Here is a 19,391-nt window from a genome sequence, read left to right as displayed (position 1 = left end):
AATTGGCATCAGCTGCTACTAGTTATCCAAGCAGACCTGCAATTATAAAAAAAGAAAAAGTTCAGACCAAAATGACTATCTAGGGCCGGCAGAGAACACCCACTCTGCCACGAACGACCCCGCCAGAAACCAGCCGCCTGAAACGACCGCCGCCGTTCCCGTGCAGACTCTGCTACCCCCAATAGCCGCCGCTATCCTTGAAGTAGGGTTTGGGGCGGGGTCATGGAGGGAAGGACCAGGGCAGGGTAGCTGACAGGGAGAGGACGGCCGGGAAGGGAAAGGAGAGGGAGAGGAGGGCGGGGACGCTCACCGGTGCCGCCGGCGTCGGCTTGCTACAGGTCGTTGTCGCGGGAGTCGACGTCGAGCAAGTCGCCAGGAGCCAGCGTCACGGGAGTCCTCGCGTAGTCGCGTGTGCGAAGCGGTACGCGGAGGGACGATTCCACACGAATATGGGCTAGTCTGCATACATACTCTCGTCAAATTGTTTTCCTGTTTGGCCGAAATCGTTAAAAAAAAAAAGCTAACCTTCGCGAAGGGAAGACAGCTCCCTTCGCACGCGATAAGTGGCGCGCTGTGGTATCAGAAAATTCATGGGAAGTGGTCTCCCTGCTTGTCACGTGTTCCAAGGGAAAGCAAGGTGGGGATGGAGGAGGAGAGAGAAGACTGGGTTGTGTCAGTTTTTCCTTTTTCTAGATTCGTTTTTTCAAAATGAAATATCTTCAGAACCGTAAGTCCAAATTGCGAACCGTTTTCACTTTTAAGATCCTCGCGTCGAGATCTTCAAAACTAGATCCCATGTTGATAGGTTTAGAGATACTTTTTTCGTACTTCCAATAATATTATGATTGTACCTGTGGTGTGTACCTAACTGTACTCGTGTTTCAACTGATAAGTACTTCTGTTTTTAGTGTATTTGGTGCAATTTTTCCCTTTACTCGCTAACTGTACTCGCCCGTGTGCGGGACTGTACCTGTACTTACGCGCGACTGTACCTGCTCGTGTGCGCCACTGTACTTCTGTACATGTACTTGCTTGTGTTCACGACTGTACCTGCTCGTCTGCATGACTGTACCTGCTCGTCTGCGTGACTGTAGTTGTACTCGCCTGTGTGTTCAACTGTACTCGTGTGTTGTGCGTGACTGTACCTGCTCGTGTGCACGACTGTACCTGCTCGTCTGCGTCACTGTACTTGTATTTGTCTGTGTGTTCAACTGTACTCGTGTGTTGTGCGTGATTGTACCTGCTCGTGTGCACGACTGTACTCGTGTGTTGTGCGTGATTGTACCTGCGCGGGGCGAGTGATACCCCTGTTTGGCTTATGCATTTTGGTTGTTAACAAAATATTTTGGTGCACTTTTCAGCCCATCGTTTTGTTGGCCCGCATTAGTCCCTGTAAGGAAAAAAAAACTCCCTCAAATAAAAACTGTAAGAATTTTTTGGTTGTTTAATTACGAATGCGAGGACTGTTTCTCACCTCTAAGACTAGCCACAATAAAAGTATCATAAGTACCATCATGCATATCGTGGCACAACAATTAATAAGAAGAGATGGGAATGGTGTCATGTGTAGATAGCACGTAAAACTAGAAAACTTCATAATAAGCGTATATTACGTACACAAATTTGTATTGAGATTCTACAAAACGTTAAATATAATGAAGCTATAATACTAACTTATAATACTATGCATTGTTAGAGTTATATCATAAATAAGTATTATATGCATAATTCTAGTGTATAATATTTCTCATTCTGAATAGTCTAATATGCATTTCTCCTATAAATGTCCCTAGAGTACCCGGCCATCCAAGGGGTCTGAAAGGGGCAAATCCATCGTGTCCCTCCATTTCACTAGCACAGTAACTTCTCAATCCCGCTTTTCACCTCAGCCGTCGGATATGGTAAGTTTTTTATCACCTTTTGCTTGTCCTGTCGAGTCCATGACAGACGGGACCTTATACGTGCGGGGGCCGCCGGTCATAGGCAGCCACACAGGCTCGTTCATGTAACCCTTCTCGTCTGGAGCAGTGAAAACCTAGACGGAGCCAGTCTCTCCTCCCGACCTCCTCCAATCCCCACCTCCTCTTCCGTCCTCCAATCATCCCTCTCCATCCTCCTCCCCCAACCCGTGCCGCCGCCTCTACTCCGACCTCGACGAGCGGCGAGCAGGCGGAGCCATAGGGGACGACCACGGTGGCGTGCGAGAGGAGGCGCCGCAGCAACGCATCCTGGAGGGGGCCCGGCCGTGTGGAGGTTGCCCAGCGGTGCAGGGCTCGAGATCTCCTTCTCCGGAGGCGGCGAATCGTCCACTGCTGCCCTGGGCTCGAGATCTCCGTCGGCGGCGGGGATGGTGACCGGATGCGAGAAGAGCCCCTTCTGGTGCTACCGGACCTGCAACGGTGGTGGCAGAGTAGAGAAACAAATTATTCCCGCATGTCCCGGGCCGTGAAGAGGAGACGGGAGGAGGCGCGTGGGAGGATACACTGCAAGACCGCGTCTCGGAGGAGGGCGATGGGGCTAGACAGGACGGCCGCGATGGACGGCGAGAGGAGGAAGTTGGCGGCGCGCCGGTGGAGTCGGCAACGCGGAGGGCGGCGGCGCGTCGCCACAGCCGGCTGCTGCGTTTCGGCGGCGGATGCAACCAGGCGTGCCCAGGATCGTCCAGGATTCGCCCCACCCGCGCGAGACATCCATTCCTCCCCTTGCTGCGCGGCTCAGGAATTCGCCTCCGCCCGCCGCTCGCCTCCAATGGTGCGCTCGTGGTGGTCCGTCTCCACCGGTTCTTGGAGGAGATGTTCGTTCTTTCCTCCTCCCCCTTCTGCTTGTGGGTAAGCCCCAATCCCTCGCCTCGCGCTGAGATGCACGAATGTGGAGGAGGTCCCCTGGATGTGCTTCTCGGCGAGGGGACCTCGGGAGTGGCCGGGGAGGGTCTAGCGGCGTCCGGCATACGTGCCTCGTCGGCGCCAACGCGGCCACTGCAGCTCACGTGGAGCAGCGGGAGGGTCTTGCTGCCAGGAGCTCAATCTCACCCTCCTCTATTTGAACAATGCCTACTCCACATCCAGGCCTCTCTTTCAGGTTCACTCTTTATCTCCCTCTTCTGCAGCTCTGTACAGAGGAACGTAGTTGTGGAAAAAGCACTACCACTTGGTGTCACAACCGTCAGCAAAATTTGGATTCATGAAAATGACTCTTGGAGAAGGGTTTGTGCTAGATTTTTATCCATTGATGTAGTCTCAGCATTGTAAGTGCAGAAATAAATCCTGGTGAACACAAATCTGATTTGAGTTCATTGCAAGGTTTTCAGTTTTAGATAATTGTTGTTTTGCTTACATGTCTGCAGGGAAGATGCAGAGGAAATCCTGAGGGCAGTAGAATACATCTCCAAACATGATAAAATGATCTTGATTCGGCTGATGTGGTGCGATGGTGGCGTGGGACACATGTTGTGAATGCTTTCCTAATCTTGATTTCAAAGGTAGAACATGCACCAGCTTATTCCTTGGTTTCTGCTTCATTTGCTTTTTGTTTCTTAGTGGTACTGAATGTAACTCATTTGTGCATCGTCTCATCTCAAGTTATAGTCACAGACATCAAGCATTTGGGACTCGATCAAATAACACTGGAGCATCTTGTGCTTTCCCAGGCTCCCAGCAGGCCCTTTCCATTGAGAATGACCACATTCACGACATGTTCAGTCACAGGATGGCAGCTTGCAGGAGGAACTCTCAAATGTCCGGGGCTCCACAATATTCTCCCCGCAGCAGCACTCATGCGGTGGCTCAAGTGATGCCCATACCGGTCAGTGGCATATTCACCTCCATCTTTCGCTTTATGTCTTGCTTGATTTGGTTGCATTGCAAGATTACTGTGTGGAGGTAGCAGCAATAGGTATTGTTGTTTGGGCTTTCAGGTTGATCGTTGGAGGTCATTGAAAGATTTATTATGTGGAGGCTTCTCAATTGCTTGGCTACAAGAGCATAATCATAACATCGTTTGACTTGCCATATTTTAATATATGCATCGCTTTATCTCTCTTTTTGGTGGTTGTAATCTATCTGTTCTCTGTCCAGGGTATTTTCTCTGTAGAGATCTCTTTAATCTGGAGTGCTAGAAAGTAGCCTGCCGCAACTAAATATGGTTCCAGGTTGCTCCTTCGCCCCTCTCATCTATAACTTCATTTTGAGCAATTTCTGACCCCATTTAACTGGTCAGGACCACTTGATCAGGACTGGTCTGGGAATCAATGCGTGGGTACCAATTAATACATCCTCGTGATGAAATATTTATTAGCCTATAAGAACACCACCTCATAGTTAATTCTCTCTGTTACTTTTGTATTAGTTTGTTTTCCTGAAGTTGAATTTTGACCAACTCTATCTTGTCTATGATGATCCAGTTGCCTGAGTTCAGGCTAAATCTCCCAGTTGCTGGTGAAGTCAACATCAATGTATCATTCTCTACGAAATTCGATTATAGTAGCTCAATGGTTGGTATAATTCTTTAATCTTGCATTTACTTGAGCTTCATGAGACACGCTGAATCATATACATGGGTTCATTTTTCAAACTATTGGTCTGACAGAAAATGGAAAGGGAAAGGAAAAAATACCATTGGCTTATCGAATGAAGTAGCGCTGACTTTGTGTGATAGGACTCTACAAACTTTGACTTTGCTTGATAAATGATGGCAAGTTCTTAATCATCTGGCTACTAGCACTGAAGTATGTTATCTGTGTGCACTGTGTACTGTGAAACATATACTGCATTTTGACCAGATTTACCATATTCACATAAAACAACTACAGTATTCGATTTTAGATCCTCTGATTGGGCACCTTGTACCAATCTGCCACTTGAAATGAATATTAGCATGCATTTTACTATATGATTATGTTTGTTAGAAGGTGTGATATGTTGTTTTTTCCTTTCCAGCTTTCTGCCCTTGAATGTGTAAGCATTCATTTCCTACAAAAAAAGCTGCTGCTCCTCAATCATCTAAATCATGATTATGCGGCTACTTGTGTGTGGTTTATAATTGCTCATGTCTATTTTACCTTCTCCAGTTCACTATCCTCATGTATAAGTAATACTCCTAAGTAAATTTGATTTGACTTGGGTAATGTTTGATCTCTTCTCAGTAGTATCCGACTCATTAGGTCTTGTTTCGTCACCATCTTCCAGGAATTTATGGGAACAATGGTTATCTGATGGAATCATGCAATTATGGCCTTAGGCCAATGCGAGCTGCTGTAAGATATTAAAATCTTTGTTCATAATTTTTTAAAGCAGTGTGCTTGGCAACCCTGCCGTCCAGCATTCTGACTTTTAATTCCGAATTGATGTTTCTTTTATGCGTGAAGGTTGGAGGAAAGAAGAGAAGAAATAATTATCAAGAAGATCAAGGTAACTTTTCGCGGAGGGGTGCCATTCCGAATATTGGTGTGCTGCAGACTCGGTGAGTTTCTTCCCCTTCCTCCTCTTCTCTTCTCTCTGTTTACAGATTGCTAGAATGTTTCATCTTGACGTGACGTGACGTGTTAGATACTTATTTTGTTCTTTGCTTAATTGTCACTGCTTGATGGTCAAGGACATCGAAAGTAGAAAAGTGACACAAGTGAAATGGAAAGCACATGCTAGATAATTATAGGTAGAAACACCGTGCCTGCCAACTCTGGTTTTGAATTGTTATAGACCACCTGCATATAATTAAGCCTCGCCTAAAAACGCTAACCACCAAGCTCCAGAGATAGCCTTCAGGTTCATCCAGATGGTGATTCCCAATTTGCAGACTCCTTGATCTCTCCACATTTTTTAATTGATTGATGATGGTTCTCCACACTGAAACGATGTGTATGCCTCTCCATTCCTGAGCCCTTGGTTATTTGGTTAATTAGTCCTATGGAGTATTTATTTTCTGGAGTTATGATACGATGCATTATAGGTTTGTGGCATAGAGTCAGTCCATCACATTTTTGTTCGGCTGTCAAGAGGATGAAATGCCAGAACTCGATATTTAGGAAGGTTTTGGTTGTGCAAATGTCTGTAAGAGGATGTTTAAATGTCTATAAAAAATAATATTTTGTGTATCTGCAAGCATTTTGATATATGAAATTCAGGACATTTATTGAGAGTTTGCTACTAAAGATTAATTACGATCCCATGGAGCATTTAGTTTCTGGAGTTATGACACACTGCATTATAGGTTTGTGGCATATAGCCTGCCCATCACAAATTTGTTCGGATGTCAAGAAGATGAAATGTGAGAACTGAATATTTATTAAGGTTTGTGTCTGAAAGTAGTTACATAGGTTGGGTGGTAGAAGTAAAACAAATAGCCAAATTTGATCTTATGGAGTGAAAATTTATATGCTTTTTGTGCTCAGACAAAGCGCAACTAAGATAGTCCTTTAGGTGATCTGGAACAAATATCTGTGTAGTTCAGTTTGCACCTTAAGCTTTGCTGTTGGTCTCATTATCAGGCAATGAGTTATGTGCAGTTGGATACATATAGAATGTGCACCTTGCCAACTTCAAATTCAAATTCGATATTTCTGATGTTTCTGGTTTTGTTGCATTTATGAGCAAAACTTGGGAAGCAGCTTCAGGGGTTTGATCCTTTCCAAATGTGCATTTAGTTCAGCGTGACTTGTTTATGCACGTATAAAAGGAAACATTTATTTCACATCGGATTGATGTATTTCAGAATTTTATGCTAGCTGTAAAACTCTTTTTATGTACAACCTTATTTGATTGTTAGAAAGAGAAGAGAGGTTTTCTCATCTCTACTGTCATGATAGTCTTGTTAAGCTTTAGCTAGGTCTTTTGTTTGCGTACATAACATTGTTTCTGTAAAGGTTGCTAACTTTGTCGTCTGTGTGGTCACTTTCAGGTAAATGACTTCAACATGGCATGAAATACATGGTGCCGGTGGGTGCAGTGATGGCCAAGGCGATTCCAGTAAGGAAGGAGGACATGCTGAGGAAGAATCGGCAGCAGGTACAACTAGAGTCGCCATGGAGGTAGCCCCTCTTTCATAACGATCTCCAACTTAAGTGTGTCAACATAGCAAGCCCTCATGGCCTCATATCATGCATCCACCCCTTAATTCTTCTCCAACCCCTTGTGTTACGGACGTTGCTGAATGAACGTAGATGGAAAATTTAACTCCATGGTAGCGAACATTTAATCAGTATTGTGGGGCAGAATCTGACATAGTTAAGGTATATTTTGCAATATTGGGTCGATAACATTTGGCATGCTCCTTGGTTGCTTACATGGTGCCTCATATAGTTAGTGCCAAGATGATGAGAAAGTATATCTTTTTCTCACCTTCCGTTTCTGGTTAGTCTCCATATTTGCATCTGCGAGGTAAAAAACCGAGTCTCCTGTCATGTGATTAACTTTTTAGATACCTCCTAATTTTTGTGATGAATTTATGTGGTAGATTTCTTTTGGTAAATATGGGACGCCTACAACTGATGGGAAATGAACTTGTTAGCTGTTTAATGTAATGACATATTAACCTATGCAGATACTGGACATAGATGTTTTTGTTAGTAACCGCAAATGTTTAGTTTGATGCCATGTCATTTTTCTGAATTATGTGAGAGCTTCAAATGATGTTTGTACCAGACCGTGGGCGTTGGGGATGGTCCTGATGCGTGGCTAGCCAGTGTAGTTGTGGGGGTAGGAATACAAAAAGGAATATACTTTGATCGAAACCAGGAATTACTTTGATATGTCCTGCCAAGGCATAATAATAGAGTAGGTGCTAAAATCTCACCCATTCCTCAATTAATTTGTTCCTGCAACTAAGGAAGATGACCGTGTTTGCTATAGGTACATAGAGATCTCTAGGCACCCCTTTGGTTTAAAACTTAAATTTACCCAAAAAAATCTTTGAAGAATACATGCTTCCCTTTTTTAGTCATCCTATGGGGTTGCCAACTATTGATGCAATAATGGAACATGATTCTTGCTGATTATTGTTACCAAGCAAGTGGGCAGAAATGTTTTATGTGCATTGAGTGAACTGAATCTGCTGGTTAGTTAATTTTGGGAGTTTCTCGCAAAAAAAAGTTAATTTTGGGAGAGTTGGGTTAGTGAAGGTACATCAGCTTCTCCAATAACATTTTGATCCGTGTTGGTTCATCCTAAAGATTATTCATGCTTGGCTCATTTGTACATATGTGTGCTTGTCAAGACAAAGGCAACAAAATTCCGAAGGTGGTAATTTTTTGTTCCCATATGTGAATGAATGAATACTACTTCCTGCAAATCTATACTAGGCATCAGATACTTTGCAGATTCACTATATTAAAGCAAGGTTAATGCGTAGTTTGGAGGTTCTGGTTCTCATCTGCATTCCATTCTTGAGTGCTTTAGCCATGATTGTTTGAAACATCTTAAAGCCTAATGTTGCAATGATATGACGGTCCAGAAGGAGTACTTAACGGGAGCGAGCTAGGTGGAGGCGTGAATTGAGCGAAGGCTGGCGGCGCGGAAGCGAGCGTGGGTCACGGGCGCAGCTAAGCGGTCACCAGCGTCTGAGTAAGTGATTTGTTTTTTTCATAAGATGTAATGTCTTCTGTTCAGATGAATTAAGCATAGATGAATAGAGGTTGGCGGATGGGTCCAGGTTTGACCACCAGATGTTTGTTTTAAAGCGTTGCTCAAAGTGAGATTTATTTTCTTGATGCCTATAAATTTTATTTACTTTAGAACACTGTAAAAGGTAGCATGATTTTTGCTCCTTGACAGGTTACCGATTCTGGTTCTGGTTCTTTGTCGAGTTTTTTTAGCTCCATGAAGTGTTATATTAGGCACCATTTCTATTCTCTTGATTCTCTTATATTTGCTGGTCATGTAGATAAATTCCACCTGCAACACGAATAAATGCACAATCAGAGAGAAATGTAGAGAAAAATAGAGGGCAACAAGTGCCTCGCAACTGGCTGAAAAATTGCACTGAATGGAGAGAGCGTTGCGTCGACCAGGGACCTGATCGGGTGTATGGCACCATGTCATGGAGGGGCACTGCGGCCTGTGGCCCAAGGCGCCACAATTTTTCTCGATGCCCACATACCTCCCAGGTCAATACGGATGACATTGCTATGGCGTAGTTGGCTATCTGAATATTCATATGATTGCAACTATTTTTTTTGTACTCAAAGAAGGAATGGGTTTCGTATGTCTTTATTTTTCGGGCAGTTATTTTGTGTCATTCAACATAGATTTCGTATTGATTATGTATCCTTTGCATATATTCACCCTGCAATATTGTTTTTCGTTATGTTTGCATTTAGATTTTTCTTATTTGACTATATAGGTGCTTATAGCCTCTTATGCTTGTTTTTTACACGTCTAAATATGCAGGTTGTGGTCGCATATTCAAATTTGATGTCGTTTTAGCGCTTTGCTTCTGAATATCAGCACAGGGACTGACATTCAGGGTTTCAGGGATTCAGAGAGCCGATACTTTAGGTATTGTTTTATTTGCATGTGTATAGGTCTATCATGAACAACCATTTTTTCCCGTTTTCTTCTCTTGGGTTTATGGGATCTAAATAATATGTGTGCTTAGTCCCAGATTTTCATCGTCAGTATAAAAAACTGATAATGGTTTGTGCTATGCACGGGGTAGCTTTACAACGCTCTCAGAAAAGGAGTAGCATTACCAAGACAGACATGAGCATGGCTAAAAGCAAGGCATTACTGTTATAATTCAGTTTGTTGTACCGTGCAACCTGCTATTTTTTGTACCGTATTGTCATGGAAGTATTTAGATTTCAATTTATAATACCCCTATTGGTACTGCGAAAAATAATACCCTATTAGCGTGGGCATACAAGCTTCATTTGTTAATATCTCCCATGCTCATTCATATTGTGTAAGTAAAGTGAAAAAGGTTAAAGAAATCTTTCGAACAAGTTTGTATTTACTCTATAAATAGTGTGTATTACTGAAAAATAAATAAGAGAATTCTTTTCTATTTTCAGCCAGGACGGCAGTGAGTGCATGATGGTGGCCTTAGCTGATGGACGACGGTGACCGCCGAGCGATCGGCAGCAGGTACGAGCTCGTGTTGTCATTGGTCAGTCAATCTACATGCTCTTTTTTAGCTTAACTGATATGCTATTATGGGACGTTAGGTCAGTTTAGTCAAATCTGCTCCCATATGCTAACCTCAATCAAATGCTCCTCCCTGCACTTGTGCTGCAGTCGCGCACTCTGCATCTCTTCCTCATCAACCTATTTACCTCTTTCAGCTTTTAGCTCTGCAAAGTAGACGTGCACTTAAAAATTGGCAGTACTACCCACCGTCTCCTCTCTTTATTCCTTAAATACTTTTTTGGGTTTAAAACTTCTTCTATCCAATGATGGTAAAACTTTGAAAACCCATAGATTAAAGTGATAAGTGAATTAACTTGTGATGATAAAAATAAAGATATTACTAGCCATCTGTATGTTAATTATTGTTTCAAACATATGAAAGTCTATTTAAAATTCCAAGCAGGTAGTTCTAGATACTTTCTTAAGAAAACTATGATCGTTTGATTCATGGATAGCTTAGTTAGCAGTATGATGTAAGCAGTGTGCTTCTTTGCTTCAGCTTTAGAAATTAGCTCTGAATAATTGCGTATATGTGTGATTTTAATGTATTGCTATTCTTTTTTCTGGTACCTGCCTGTAGTTTCGGTTATTTGATTTACTATCATTGTTTGGACAACTTGTCATTTCCCCATGCTTTGCTCCTCAACCTTCCATTTTTTTATGTTCAGAGCAAATAAATGATTATTACCTTCAAAATGATGTTTGCCCCACTTAGACCACATTATTTATAAGAATTCAAAATATTTACAAGAATAATTTACCCGTCCTCTGTTTCCTAATATAAGACGTTTTGGCAGGCTTATTTAGCATTCCAAAACATCTTATATTAAGGAACGGAGGTTTGGGTTGCATTTATGATGTATACATATTCTCTGATCACAGTGATTGTTGTTAGCCATACATACATATCCTCATTAAGACATGTGAAACAGGACAGATAAGAAAATAAAGTCCACCTTTACGTGAAAAATATCAAAGCTGGATCCACTGGATTCATCTATCTCAGATTTGACTTTACGTGGAAAATTATAGAGGACACTATCCATGATATTCTACCTATACAACCGTAAAATCAATGGATTGCCATCCTTTCAATAAAAAGTCTGAAGATATTGTATTATGTTTCGAGGTAACAAGAGCAAAGGCTGCTGCTCATTGTTGGGTTCCGGGACTAGGAAGGAACACTGAAGCTTATACGTTTTAAAGGATCAGGTTTGTGTTTCCATGACCCCCGACTGCCGAAACTCATTTGAGATTAGAAGTTACCATTGTGTTCGAACCACTCTATATTATGTTGAAAACTTGATATAGCAGGCCCACAAAAGTTTACTAGGTGGAAGTTGTAGATTGACACATCGTAAAGCACCATGCGAGTGTGCAAGGTCCTCCATTCTAATGGGAAATTTGACATTGCTAGAACCAACGATATTCTGAATTTGAGTGTTCTAGAATACTTCAATAGTAAGTCTCAAAAGAATAAAATTGGTTAAATTAAAGGTACAATTGAAAATTAGGTAAACCTGACAAAACAAAATATAAATGTGGGTCTATCTGGAATTATACTATCATATAGGAAATAATATTACTGTGTTAGCCTTCGGCTAAGATGAAAAAAAATGGTGCTACCTTCTCGATACAAATATGTTGACAACCAATAATGTGTAGTTCTACCTTTTCTTTTTGCAGTTTTGGTGTTCCATCTTCTCTATCAAAGCCATAGGGCTTGAACCCGCTGCTCCGCTCTAATATGGCAGCAGCTGGGAGTTGGTGACAGAGCAGGTTTGGACGGGGCTACCTTATCCTGTTTTTTTGGTTTAACCCATTTGCCTTATTTATATGTACTTTAGCTCCCCAGTTATATTAGCTATTTAGCTTAGACACCATCGTAGTATTTGTTAAATATGGTCCAAGTGTTATTTGTTAAATGCTTCTACCGCCAGTTGTCTTCCTCAAACAATGCAGCATACATGTAATATTCAGAAAAAGAGTAGAATGAAACATATTATTGTAATATGAGCTATTTACTATGGTGCTACCTTTTAATTCTATCCTTTGTGTTGTATGCCGCTGTATTGCAATTCATTACTTTCTAATCAACCTGGTGTGCAATCAATGTATTAGTTATCTATTTACTGTCGGTGCCTTTGTGTTTTATTTCTTACTCAAAGGACACATGGCTTTAATTGGCTGTCTTTGTCTTTGGGGCGCAACGGTGTGCTTTGCATCTATGCTTTGCAATTATACACTTCGTTTAATGCGGTGCTTTTAATTTGAGTTTGCTTTAGGATGTTTAGATGGCAATTAATTTGATGTGAAGAAATTAGAAATAGTAGCCATCAATATTTTTATCATTGATTCTAGGATTAATAATTATTATTACTTTGATTCTCTGCATTATACAATAAATTTTTATATATAACAGTTCTATTCCTTTCAAAAAAATATTCTATTTCTTCAAGACCTTAGAAGATAATGTGTTGATTATGCTACTAAATTCTACCGGATGGCCAATTATCTTAAACATTTTTATTACCCAAGCATGGCATCGGTCAACCTATCAAAAAGAGCAAAAACATGAATACATTTAAGCTTTGTATGAGTACTAAATTGAGGATAAAACTTATTTGGTTGAAATTCCAACCTGGTTTTTGCCACATGCCTCCTGCCTCGTGTGACCATTTGATAGTAACTTGCGATGTAAATAGGAGTTTTCATGCAATAAATTCAACTTTGGATCACATACTTGCGCCCCTTGAGTTTGTACATAATGTTGTACTACGATGTTATTGGACCTTAGCTAAAATCTGCAAAATGTTCATACAAATTTCACCACTTAGATTCTGGAATATATTTATAATGGTCACAATATATTTATAATAGTTACCATCAATTGATAGAGGTCTTAAATTGTTGTATAATAACCAAAATTTGACTGAGAATGGTTGCAGCGTTACTGATGAGTGTGTCCAAGGGGTTGGAGGAGGAAGAGGAGGATGTAGGTGGGGCGGAAGGAGCTGTTGCATCGGAGCAAAAAGGAGTAGCCAAAGGAGGATGGAAGGGCCATCGAGGACATTTCTCAAGCGCACACCGTCGGATGCTATTATAACTCATCCTGGATGGCCACCCAACCAAATGCCCTCCCTTTACCACTACGGTGGCAGCGATGGCGGGAAGAGCATAGCTTTAAAATAAGCCAAAACTTTTGGTTTAAATTCTGATTTAATTCCATCGTTTGCGCGATAGCGCAACAGGTCATCTAGTAGTAACTAAGCTTAGCTACTTCATTAGTCCTTTAACAACGGGCTGACAGCTCTCGGCGTACAATTTCAGCTCTCACGCCCGCAGTGTTGAGTAATATATTGTATAGACATAGGTCCCCGTGTTTTCTCAGGGTTGTACCTGTAATTGTACATGTATCCGCCTATATATATATATGAGCAGCCGGCCCTATTGGTGCTGTGCAATCTCCAATAACCTTTCTACATGGTATCAGAGACCCTTCGGGTCCTGCCCTAGCCGCCGCCCTCCTCTTCCCTTGGGCGCCGCCGGCCACCCCCTTCCAAACCTAGCCGCCGCCCCTCCTCCTCCCTAGGGCGCCGTCGGCCACCACCTCCATCCACCCTAGCCGCCGCCCCCTCCTCTCTAGGGCGCTGCCGGCCTCCACCACTCCCAACCCTAGCCGCCGCCCTTCTCATCTAGGGCGCCGCCGGCCCTCCCCACCACCACCGCTTCCGCCATGGAGCGCTTCGACTCATCCGGCTCCGGTTTCTCCTCCGGCTCCGGCAGCAGCAACCCCTTCGCCGGCCCCTCCGTCGCCGTCATCCGCGACATCCCCATCGCCGAGCGCGTGCCGCTGAAGCTCTCCACCACCGCTGCCAACTTCTTCCCGTGGAAGACGTACTTTGGGCTGCTCTTCCGCGAGTATGATCTCCTTGATCACGTCGACGGCACCATCGACCTCCTCGCCATGTCGCACGACCCCGAGTGGCTCGCCATCGACGCCACCATCATCCGCTGGTTCTACCAGACCGTCTCCAACGACATCTTTCGCACCGTCGTCCGCGACGGCGACTCCGCCCACACGGTCTGGGCTAAGGTCACCAGGCCGGCCAGACCGGCCCCTGGACTGGGCACGCTGGCGCCCCGGCCGGCCAGACCGGTCCCTGGACCGGCCAGCCGGCTCCTCCTGGCGGTAGCCGCCGTGGCCGTCGTCGCCGTGGCGGTGGCAACGGTGGCGGCAACGGTGGCGCCAATGCCGCCGCCCCCGCGCCTCGTCCCCCGCAGTACACCGCCCCTCCGCCATGGACTGCCGGTTACAACCCGTGGACCGGGGTTGTTCACGCCTACTCCATGCCCGTGCCGCGCGCCCCCTACCCGGGCATCATGGGGCCGCGTCCAGCCTCCCACCAGGCGTTCTACGCGGCGCCCCAGCCTGCCCCGGCCTACGCCGCCCCTCCGGGTGCGACCCCGTGGGATCCCGCGCTCCTGACCGCCCCCTCTGCTGGGGCGTATGGTGGCGGTGGCGACTGGTTCATGGACACCGGCGCCTCCGCGCATATGGCTGCGCATCCCGGTAACCTCTCCTTTTCCACACCCGCTTCCACTTCTTCTCGCATCATCGTTGGCAACGGTCATGCTCTTCCTATTACTCACACTGGTTCTGTCTCTTTTCCTTCCACCTCCACTCCTCTCTCTCTCCATAATGTTCTTGTTTCTCCTGACTTGATCAAAAATCTTGTTTCTGTTAAGTCTTTCTGTCGTGATAACCCTGTGACTGTGGAATTTGACGCTTTTGGTTTCTCTGTCAAGGATGGTCGTACCCGGATGCTCCTCCACCGATGTGACAGCCCCGGCGATCTCTACCCCGTTGGCGCGGCCTCCACCACCACCGGCCGCCCACTCGCCCTCTCCGCCGGTGTCGACCTTTGGCACGCCCGTCTTGGTCATCCTAGCTCCGCCACTCTGCGTCAAATAATGCAAGGCTTCTCCTTTACTTGTAATAAAACGGATGCCCACTCTTGTGAAGCATGTCGTCTAGGCAAACATGTTCGCCTTCCGTTTAGTTCGTCCTCCACAGTCGCGTCTTTTCCTTTTCAACTTATTCATAGTGATGTATGGACCTCGCCGGTTCCGAGTAACTCTGGTTATAATTATTATCTTGTGATTCTTGATGATTACTCGCATTTTGTATGGACTTTTCCACTTCGCCGTAAGTCAGATGTTGCCACCACCCTCACCGCCTTCTTCGCGTTCGTCTCCACTCAGTTTGGTCGCCCCATTCACGCTTTACAGACCGACAACGGCAAGGAGTTCGACAACATCACCATTCGCTCACTTCTCGCCACCCACGGCGCCATCTTCCGCCTCACGTGTCCATACACTTCTTCACAGAATGGCCGTGCCGAACGGATGCTTCGTACCCTCAACGACTGCGTCCGCACCCTTCTGTTCCATGCCTCCATGCCCCCGCGATTCTGGCCGGATGCCCTTGCCACGGCGACTCTCCTCGTCAACATCCGCCCGTGTCGTGTGCGTTGGTCCTACACGCCGCATCATCTCCTTTACGGTGCGCCGCCCACCTATGATGACCTCCGCATCTTCGGCTGCCGGTGTTATCCTAACACTGCTGCCACCGCCGCGCATAAGCTTGCGCCGCGCTCCCTCCCTTGTGTGTTTCTCGCCAACACCAAGGGCTACCGCTGTTACGACCCGGTCTCCCATCGTGTCCTCACTTCCCGGCACGTGTACTTTGACGAGTTGGTTTTTCCGTTTCAGCAGGGACTCATGGCGACACCTCCGACGACGCCCCCGGCGCCCGCTGGCCCTCCTGCAGCCGCGCGCCGACGACTGACCGCGGTGGCCCCCCCGGCGCCGGCCCCGCCTGGTCCCTCGGCGTCCCCATCGCCCGCGCCGCCCCCGTCGCCCGCGTCGCCCGAGGCGCCATCGCCAGCGTCGCCCGCGGCGCCATCGCCCGCGGCGTCCCCTTCGACCGCACCCGCGACGTCCGAGGCGTCCCCGGCGCCCCCGTCGCCCGCGTCGCCCGAGGCGCCATCGCCCGCGGCGGTCGCCTCTTCGTCGTCTGCCTCGCCACCCGTCGGCTGCGGTTCCCGAGCCCATGCTCACCCGCGCCGCGCAGGCATGCGGCGGCCGTCTACACGCTACCCCGCCGACCGGTATGTCCGCGCGGCGTCTCCGTCTCATCGCGTCGCATGCAGGCCAGCGGCAACAGCATATTGCCGCACGACGGCGGCGCCCCCTCCACCGGCCGACCCGGCCAAGCGCCCGGTCAGACCGGCCCCCGGCCGGCCCACCCGGCCTGCCGCCCGGTCCGACCGGCTCTGCCACCGGCTCGGCGACCGCTCCTTCGCCGGTGCCCACCTCGGCTCGCGCTGCCTTGCGCGACCCGCATTGGCGCGCCGCCATGCAGGAGGAGTACGACGCGCTGCAGCGCAATAGGACCTGGGAGCTCGTTCCCCGGCCCCCTCGCGCCAACGTCATCTCCGGCAAATGGGTCTTCAAGCACAAGCTCGGCTCCGACGGTACTCTCGAGCGCTACAAGGCGCGCTGGGTGGTGCGCGGTTTTCGGCAGCGCGCTGGCGTCGACTTCACGGATACGTTTGCCCCGGTTGTCAAACCGGGCACGATCCGCACAGTGCTGCACCTCGCCGCGTCTCGTGCGTGGCCCGTGCATCAGATGGACGTCTCCAACGCCTTCCTTCATGGCCATCTGCAGGAACAGGTGTACTGTCAGCAACCCATCGGCTTCGTCGACACCGAGTGCCCCGATGACGTGTGCTTGCTCTCTCGGTCCCTGTATGGACTGAAGCAGGCGCCCCGCGCCTGGTACCAGCGCATCGCCGGCTTCCTGCATCAGCTGGGCTTCCGCTCCACGCGCTCCGATGCGTCCCTGTTTGTCTACCGGACCGGCAACGACATGGCATACCTGCTGCTGTACGTCGACGACATCATCCTGACGGCCTCCACCGCTGGTCTTCTTCGACAGCTCACCGACCGCCTTCGCGCTGAGTTCGCGTTGAAGGATCTTGGCCCGCTTCACTACTTCCTCGGTATCGAGGTTGTCCGACGTGCGGACGGGTTCTTCCTCCATCAGCGGAAGTATGCCCACGAGCTTCTCGAGCATGCAGGGATGCTTAACTGCAACCATGCGCCTACTCCTGTCGACACGAAGGCCAAGCTTTCCGCCAGTGATGGGTCGCTGGCGTCCGACGCGCCGCTCTATCGCTCCATCGTCGGTGCTCTTCAGTACTTGACACTGACGCGACCGGAGCTCCAGTACGCCGTGCAGCAGGTGTGCTTGCATATGCATGCTCCTCGGGATGCTCATTGGGCCGCGGTGAAGCGGATTCTCCGCTACGTCTGTGGTACCATGGGCTACGGCTTGACGTTGCATGCTTCGCCCTCGACGTCGACTGACCTTGTCGCCTACTCTGACGCGGACTGGGCGGGTTGCCCGGATACGCGCCGCTCCACCAGCGGCTACTGTGTCTACCTCGGCTCGTCGCTTGTCTCTTGGTCCTCCAAGAGGCAGCCCACCGTGTCCCGCTCCAGTGCTGAGGCCGAGTACCGCGCCGTGGCTAACGCTGTGGCTGAGTGCACATGGCTTCGTCAGCTTCTGTCCGAGCTCTCTTGTCCTGTTGACAAGGCTACGGTGGTTTTCTGCGACAACGTGTCGGCTGTCTACCTCTCCGCCAACCCCGTTCATCATCGGCGCACCAAGCACATCGAGTTGGACATCCACTTTGTTCGTGAGCAAGTTGCCCTCAGTCGCGTTCGAGTTCTTCACGTACCGACGTCTCAGCAATTTGCCGATATCATGACGAAGGGATTGCCATCCACGACTTTTCCTGAGTTTCGCTCCAGTCTGTATGTCGGTGCCGACCCTTCGACTGCGGGGGGTGTTGAGTAACATATTGTATAGACATAGGTCCCCGTGTTTTCTCAGGGTTGTACCTGTAATTGTACATGTGTCCGCCTATATATATATATGAGCAGCCGGCCCTATTGGTGCTGTGCAATCTCCAATAACCTTTCTACACGCAGGACAGGCGCAACCCGGCCATTGACAGAGGGAAGCAGCGTGGCTCACCCGGACGCAGCCCGGTGGATATCCCGGCGTACAATTTCAGCTCCACTTCACGGGCAGCTTGGCGGACGGACGCAGCTCGGGCCGGCATGCAGGTTCAGCTCATCACTGGCGTACAAGTTCAGGGCGTCGCGACACAGTCGTTTCTATCGGCCTGACACAGTCGTCGCGGCTGTCGTGGCCGTCCACTGCGACTGGACGCGAGCTGCTGGTGATCAACCTGGCCTAGTACGGGAAGAGAAGCAGCGGCGTACAAGTAGAGGCAGCTCATCGCACATGCTCAACAGTGCATTACGGTGTACATGCTCACGGTGCACAGGTTCAGTAGTGCCCATGGGCGGCGGCCGGCCGGACGGACGCGAGTTGCCCGTAACCCACCCGGCTCGTAGCAGCGAAGCGTAGGCGCATCCAGGACTACGGGTACACAAGTCGGTGGTGCGGCGGCGGCGTTGTTGCTTCCGCCATCTTGCCGCTGTGCGCTGGCCTCGCCATCCGCTGCCGATGGTAGTTCGTATGAGATATGATGAGAAAAGGTTGAGGCAGATTTCTTTCTTTCTCTCTACACTATGTACTGTACTTAGAGCATCACTACTAGTGCCCTAGAGCATCACTACTAGTGCCCTTAAACTGGTAAACCCTCCAATTTGAGGATCGAGAAAAGAATTTGAAGGTCCAAAATGGGCCGGTGCAGACCTGTGCCCTTAAAGCAACCCTCGAAACATAATATTCTGTTTTGAGGGTTGGTTTAAAGGCACTGATATTCTGTTTTGAGGGTTGGTTTGAAGGCACTGATCTGCGCCCCGGCCTTCAAACCCTCAAAACAGGATTTCGACAGTTTTTTTTACCCTCGGAGGCCGGGGTGGGGTCGGAGGCCAGGGCGGAGGCGGACGCGTCGGGGTCGGAGGTGGCGCGGCGGGGTCGGAGGCGGCGGGGGCGGGGTCGGAGGACGGTGAATTGGAGGAGGAGGATGTGGGGCGACCAGAGGCGGAGGCGACCGCGCCGCGGGCGGGATCGGAGGCGGAGCGGCGGGGTCGGAGGACAGCGAATCGGAGGAGGAGGCGGTGGGGTGACCAGAGGCAGAGGCGGATGCGTCGCTAGCGGGGTAGGAGGCGGCGCGGCCGAATCGGGGCAGAGGGCGAGGCAGCGGGGGCCGGCAGCGAGTTGGGGCGGCG

At 48.2% G+C, this 19,391-nt stretch overlaps 1 protein-coding gene across 25 annotated transcripts; it reads left to right on the top strand.

Moving 5' to 3' along the window:
• The first annotated feature begins 1,777 nt into the window (after positions 1-1,777).
• Positions 1,778-12,177, top strand: LOC127300400 (uncharacterized). Of its 25 annotated transcripts, none has more exons than XR_011745173.1 (16): positions 2,930-3,244; positions 3,344-3,478; positions 3,647-3,801; positions 4,074-4,147; positions 4,216-4,250; positions 4,400-4,489; positions 4,585-4,723; positions 5,184-5,251; positions 5,363-5,457; positions 6,892-7,021; positions 8,443-8,552; positions 8,872-9,094; positions 9,378-9,485; positions 10,001-10,073; positions 11,245-11,327; positions 11,802-12,177. XR_011745173.1 is itself a non-coding variant. In XM_071820107.1 (15 exons), exons 3-6 carry the CDS (start codon positions 3,427-3,429, stop codon positions 4,627-4,629), a joined length of 342 nt encoding a protein of 113 aa, XP_071676208.1. In that variant the 5' UTR covers positions 1,778-1,901; positions 3,107-3,244; positions 3,344-3,426; the 3' UTR covers positions 4,630-4,723; positions 5,184-5,251; positions 5,363-5,457; positions 6,892-7,021; positions 8,443-8,552; positions 8,872-9,094; positions 9,378-9,485; positions 10,001-10,073; positions 11,245-11,327; positions 11,802-12,177. The 25 variants fall into 25 exon arrangements, 14 of the variants coding, with proteins under 14 accessions (XP_071676208.1, XP_071676212.1, XP_071676206.1 ...); XR_011745171.1 differs by having other exon boundaries at positions 4,216-4,315; XM_071820107.1 differs by lacking the exons at positions 4,074-4,147; positions 4,216-4,250 and adding an exon at positions 1,778-1,901 and having other exon boundaries at positions 3,107-3,244.
• The last annotated feature ends 7,214 nt before the right edge of the window (positions 12,178-19,391 follow it).

This window comes from Lolium perenne, chromosome 5 (assembly GCF_019359855.2).
Source record: "Lolium perenne isolate Kyuss_39 chromosome 5, Kyuss_2.0, whole genome shotgun sequence".
NCBI classification, from domain to species: domain Eukaryota; kingdom Viridiplantae; phylum Streptophyta; class Magnoliopsida; order Poales; family Poaceae; genus Lolium; species Lolium perenne.
This window is presented reverse-complemented; position numbering and strand designations above follow the sequence as displayed.

Excerpts from the sequence above, each read along its gene's own strand:
- LOC127300400 (XM_071820107.1), top strand. The coding sequence starts at position 3,427 with ATGGTGGCGTGGGACACATGTTGTGAATGCTTTCCTAATCTTGATTTC. Across the intron at positions 3,479-3,646 it reads TCCTAATCTTGATTTCAAAG|GCTCCCAGCAGGCCCTTTCC; the intron begins GTAGAACATGCA and ends GTGCTTTCCCAG. Across the intron at positions 4,490-4,584 it reads TCGATTATAGTAGCTCAATG|AAAATGGAAAGGGAAAGGAA; the intron begins GTTGGTATAATT and ends TTGGTCTGACAG.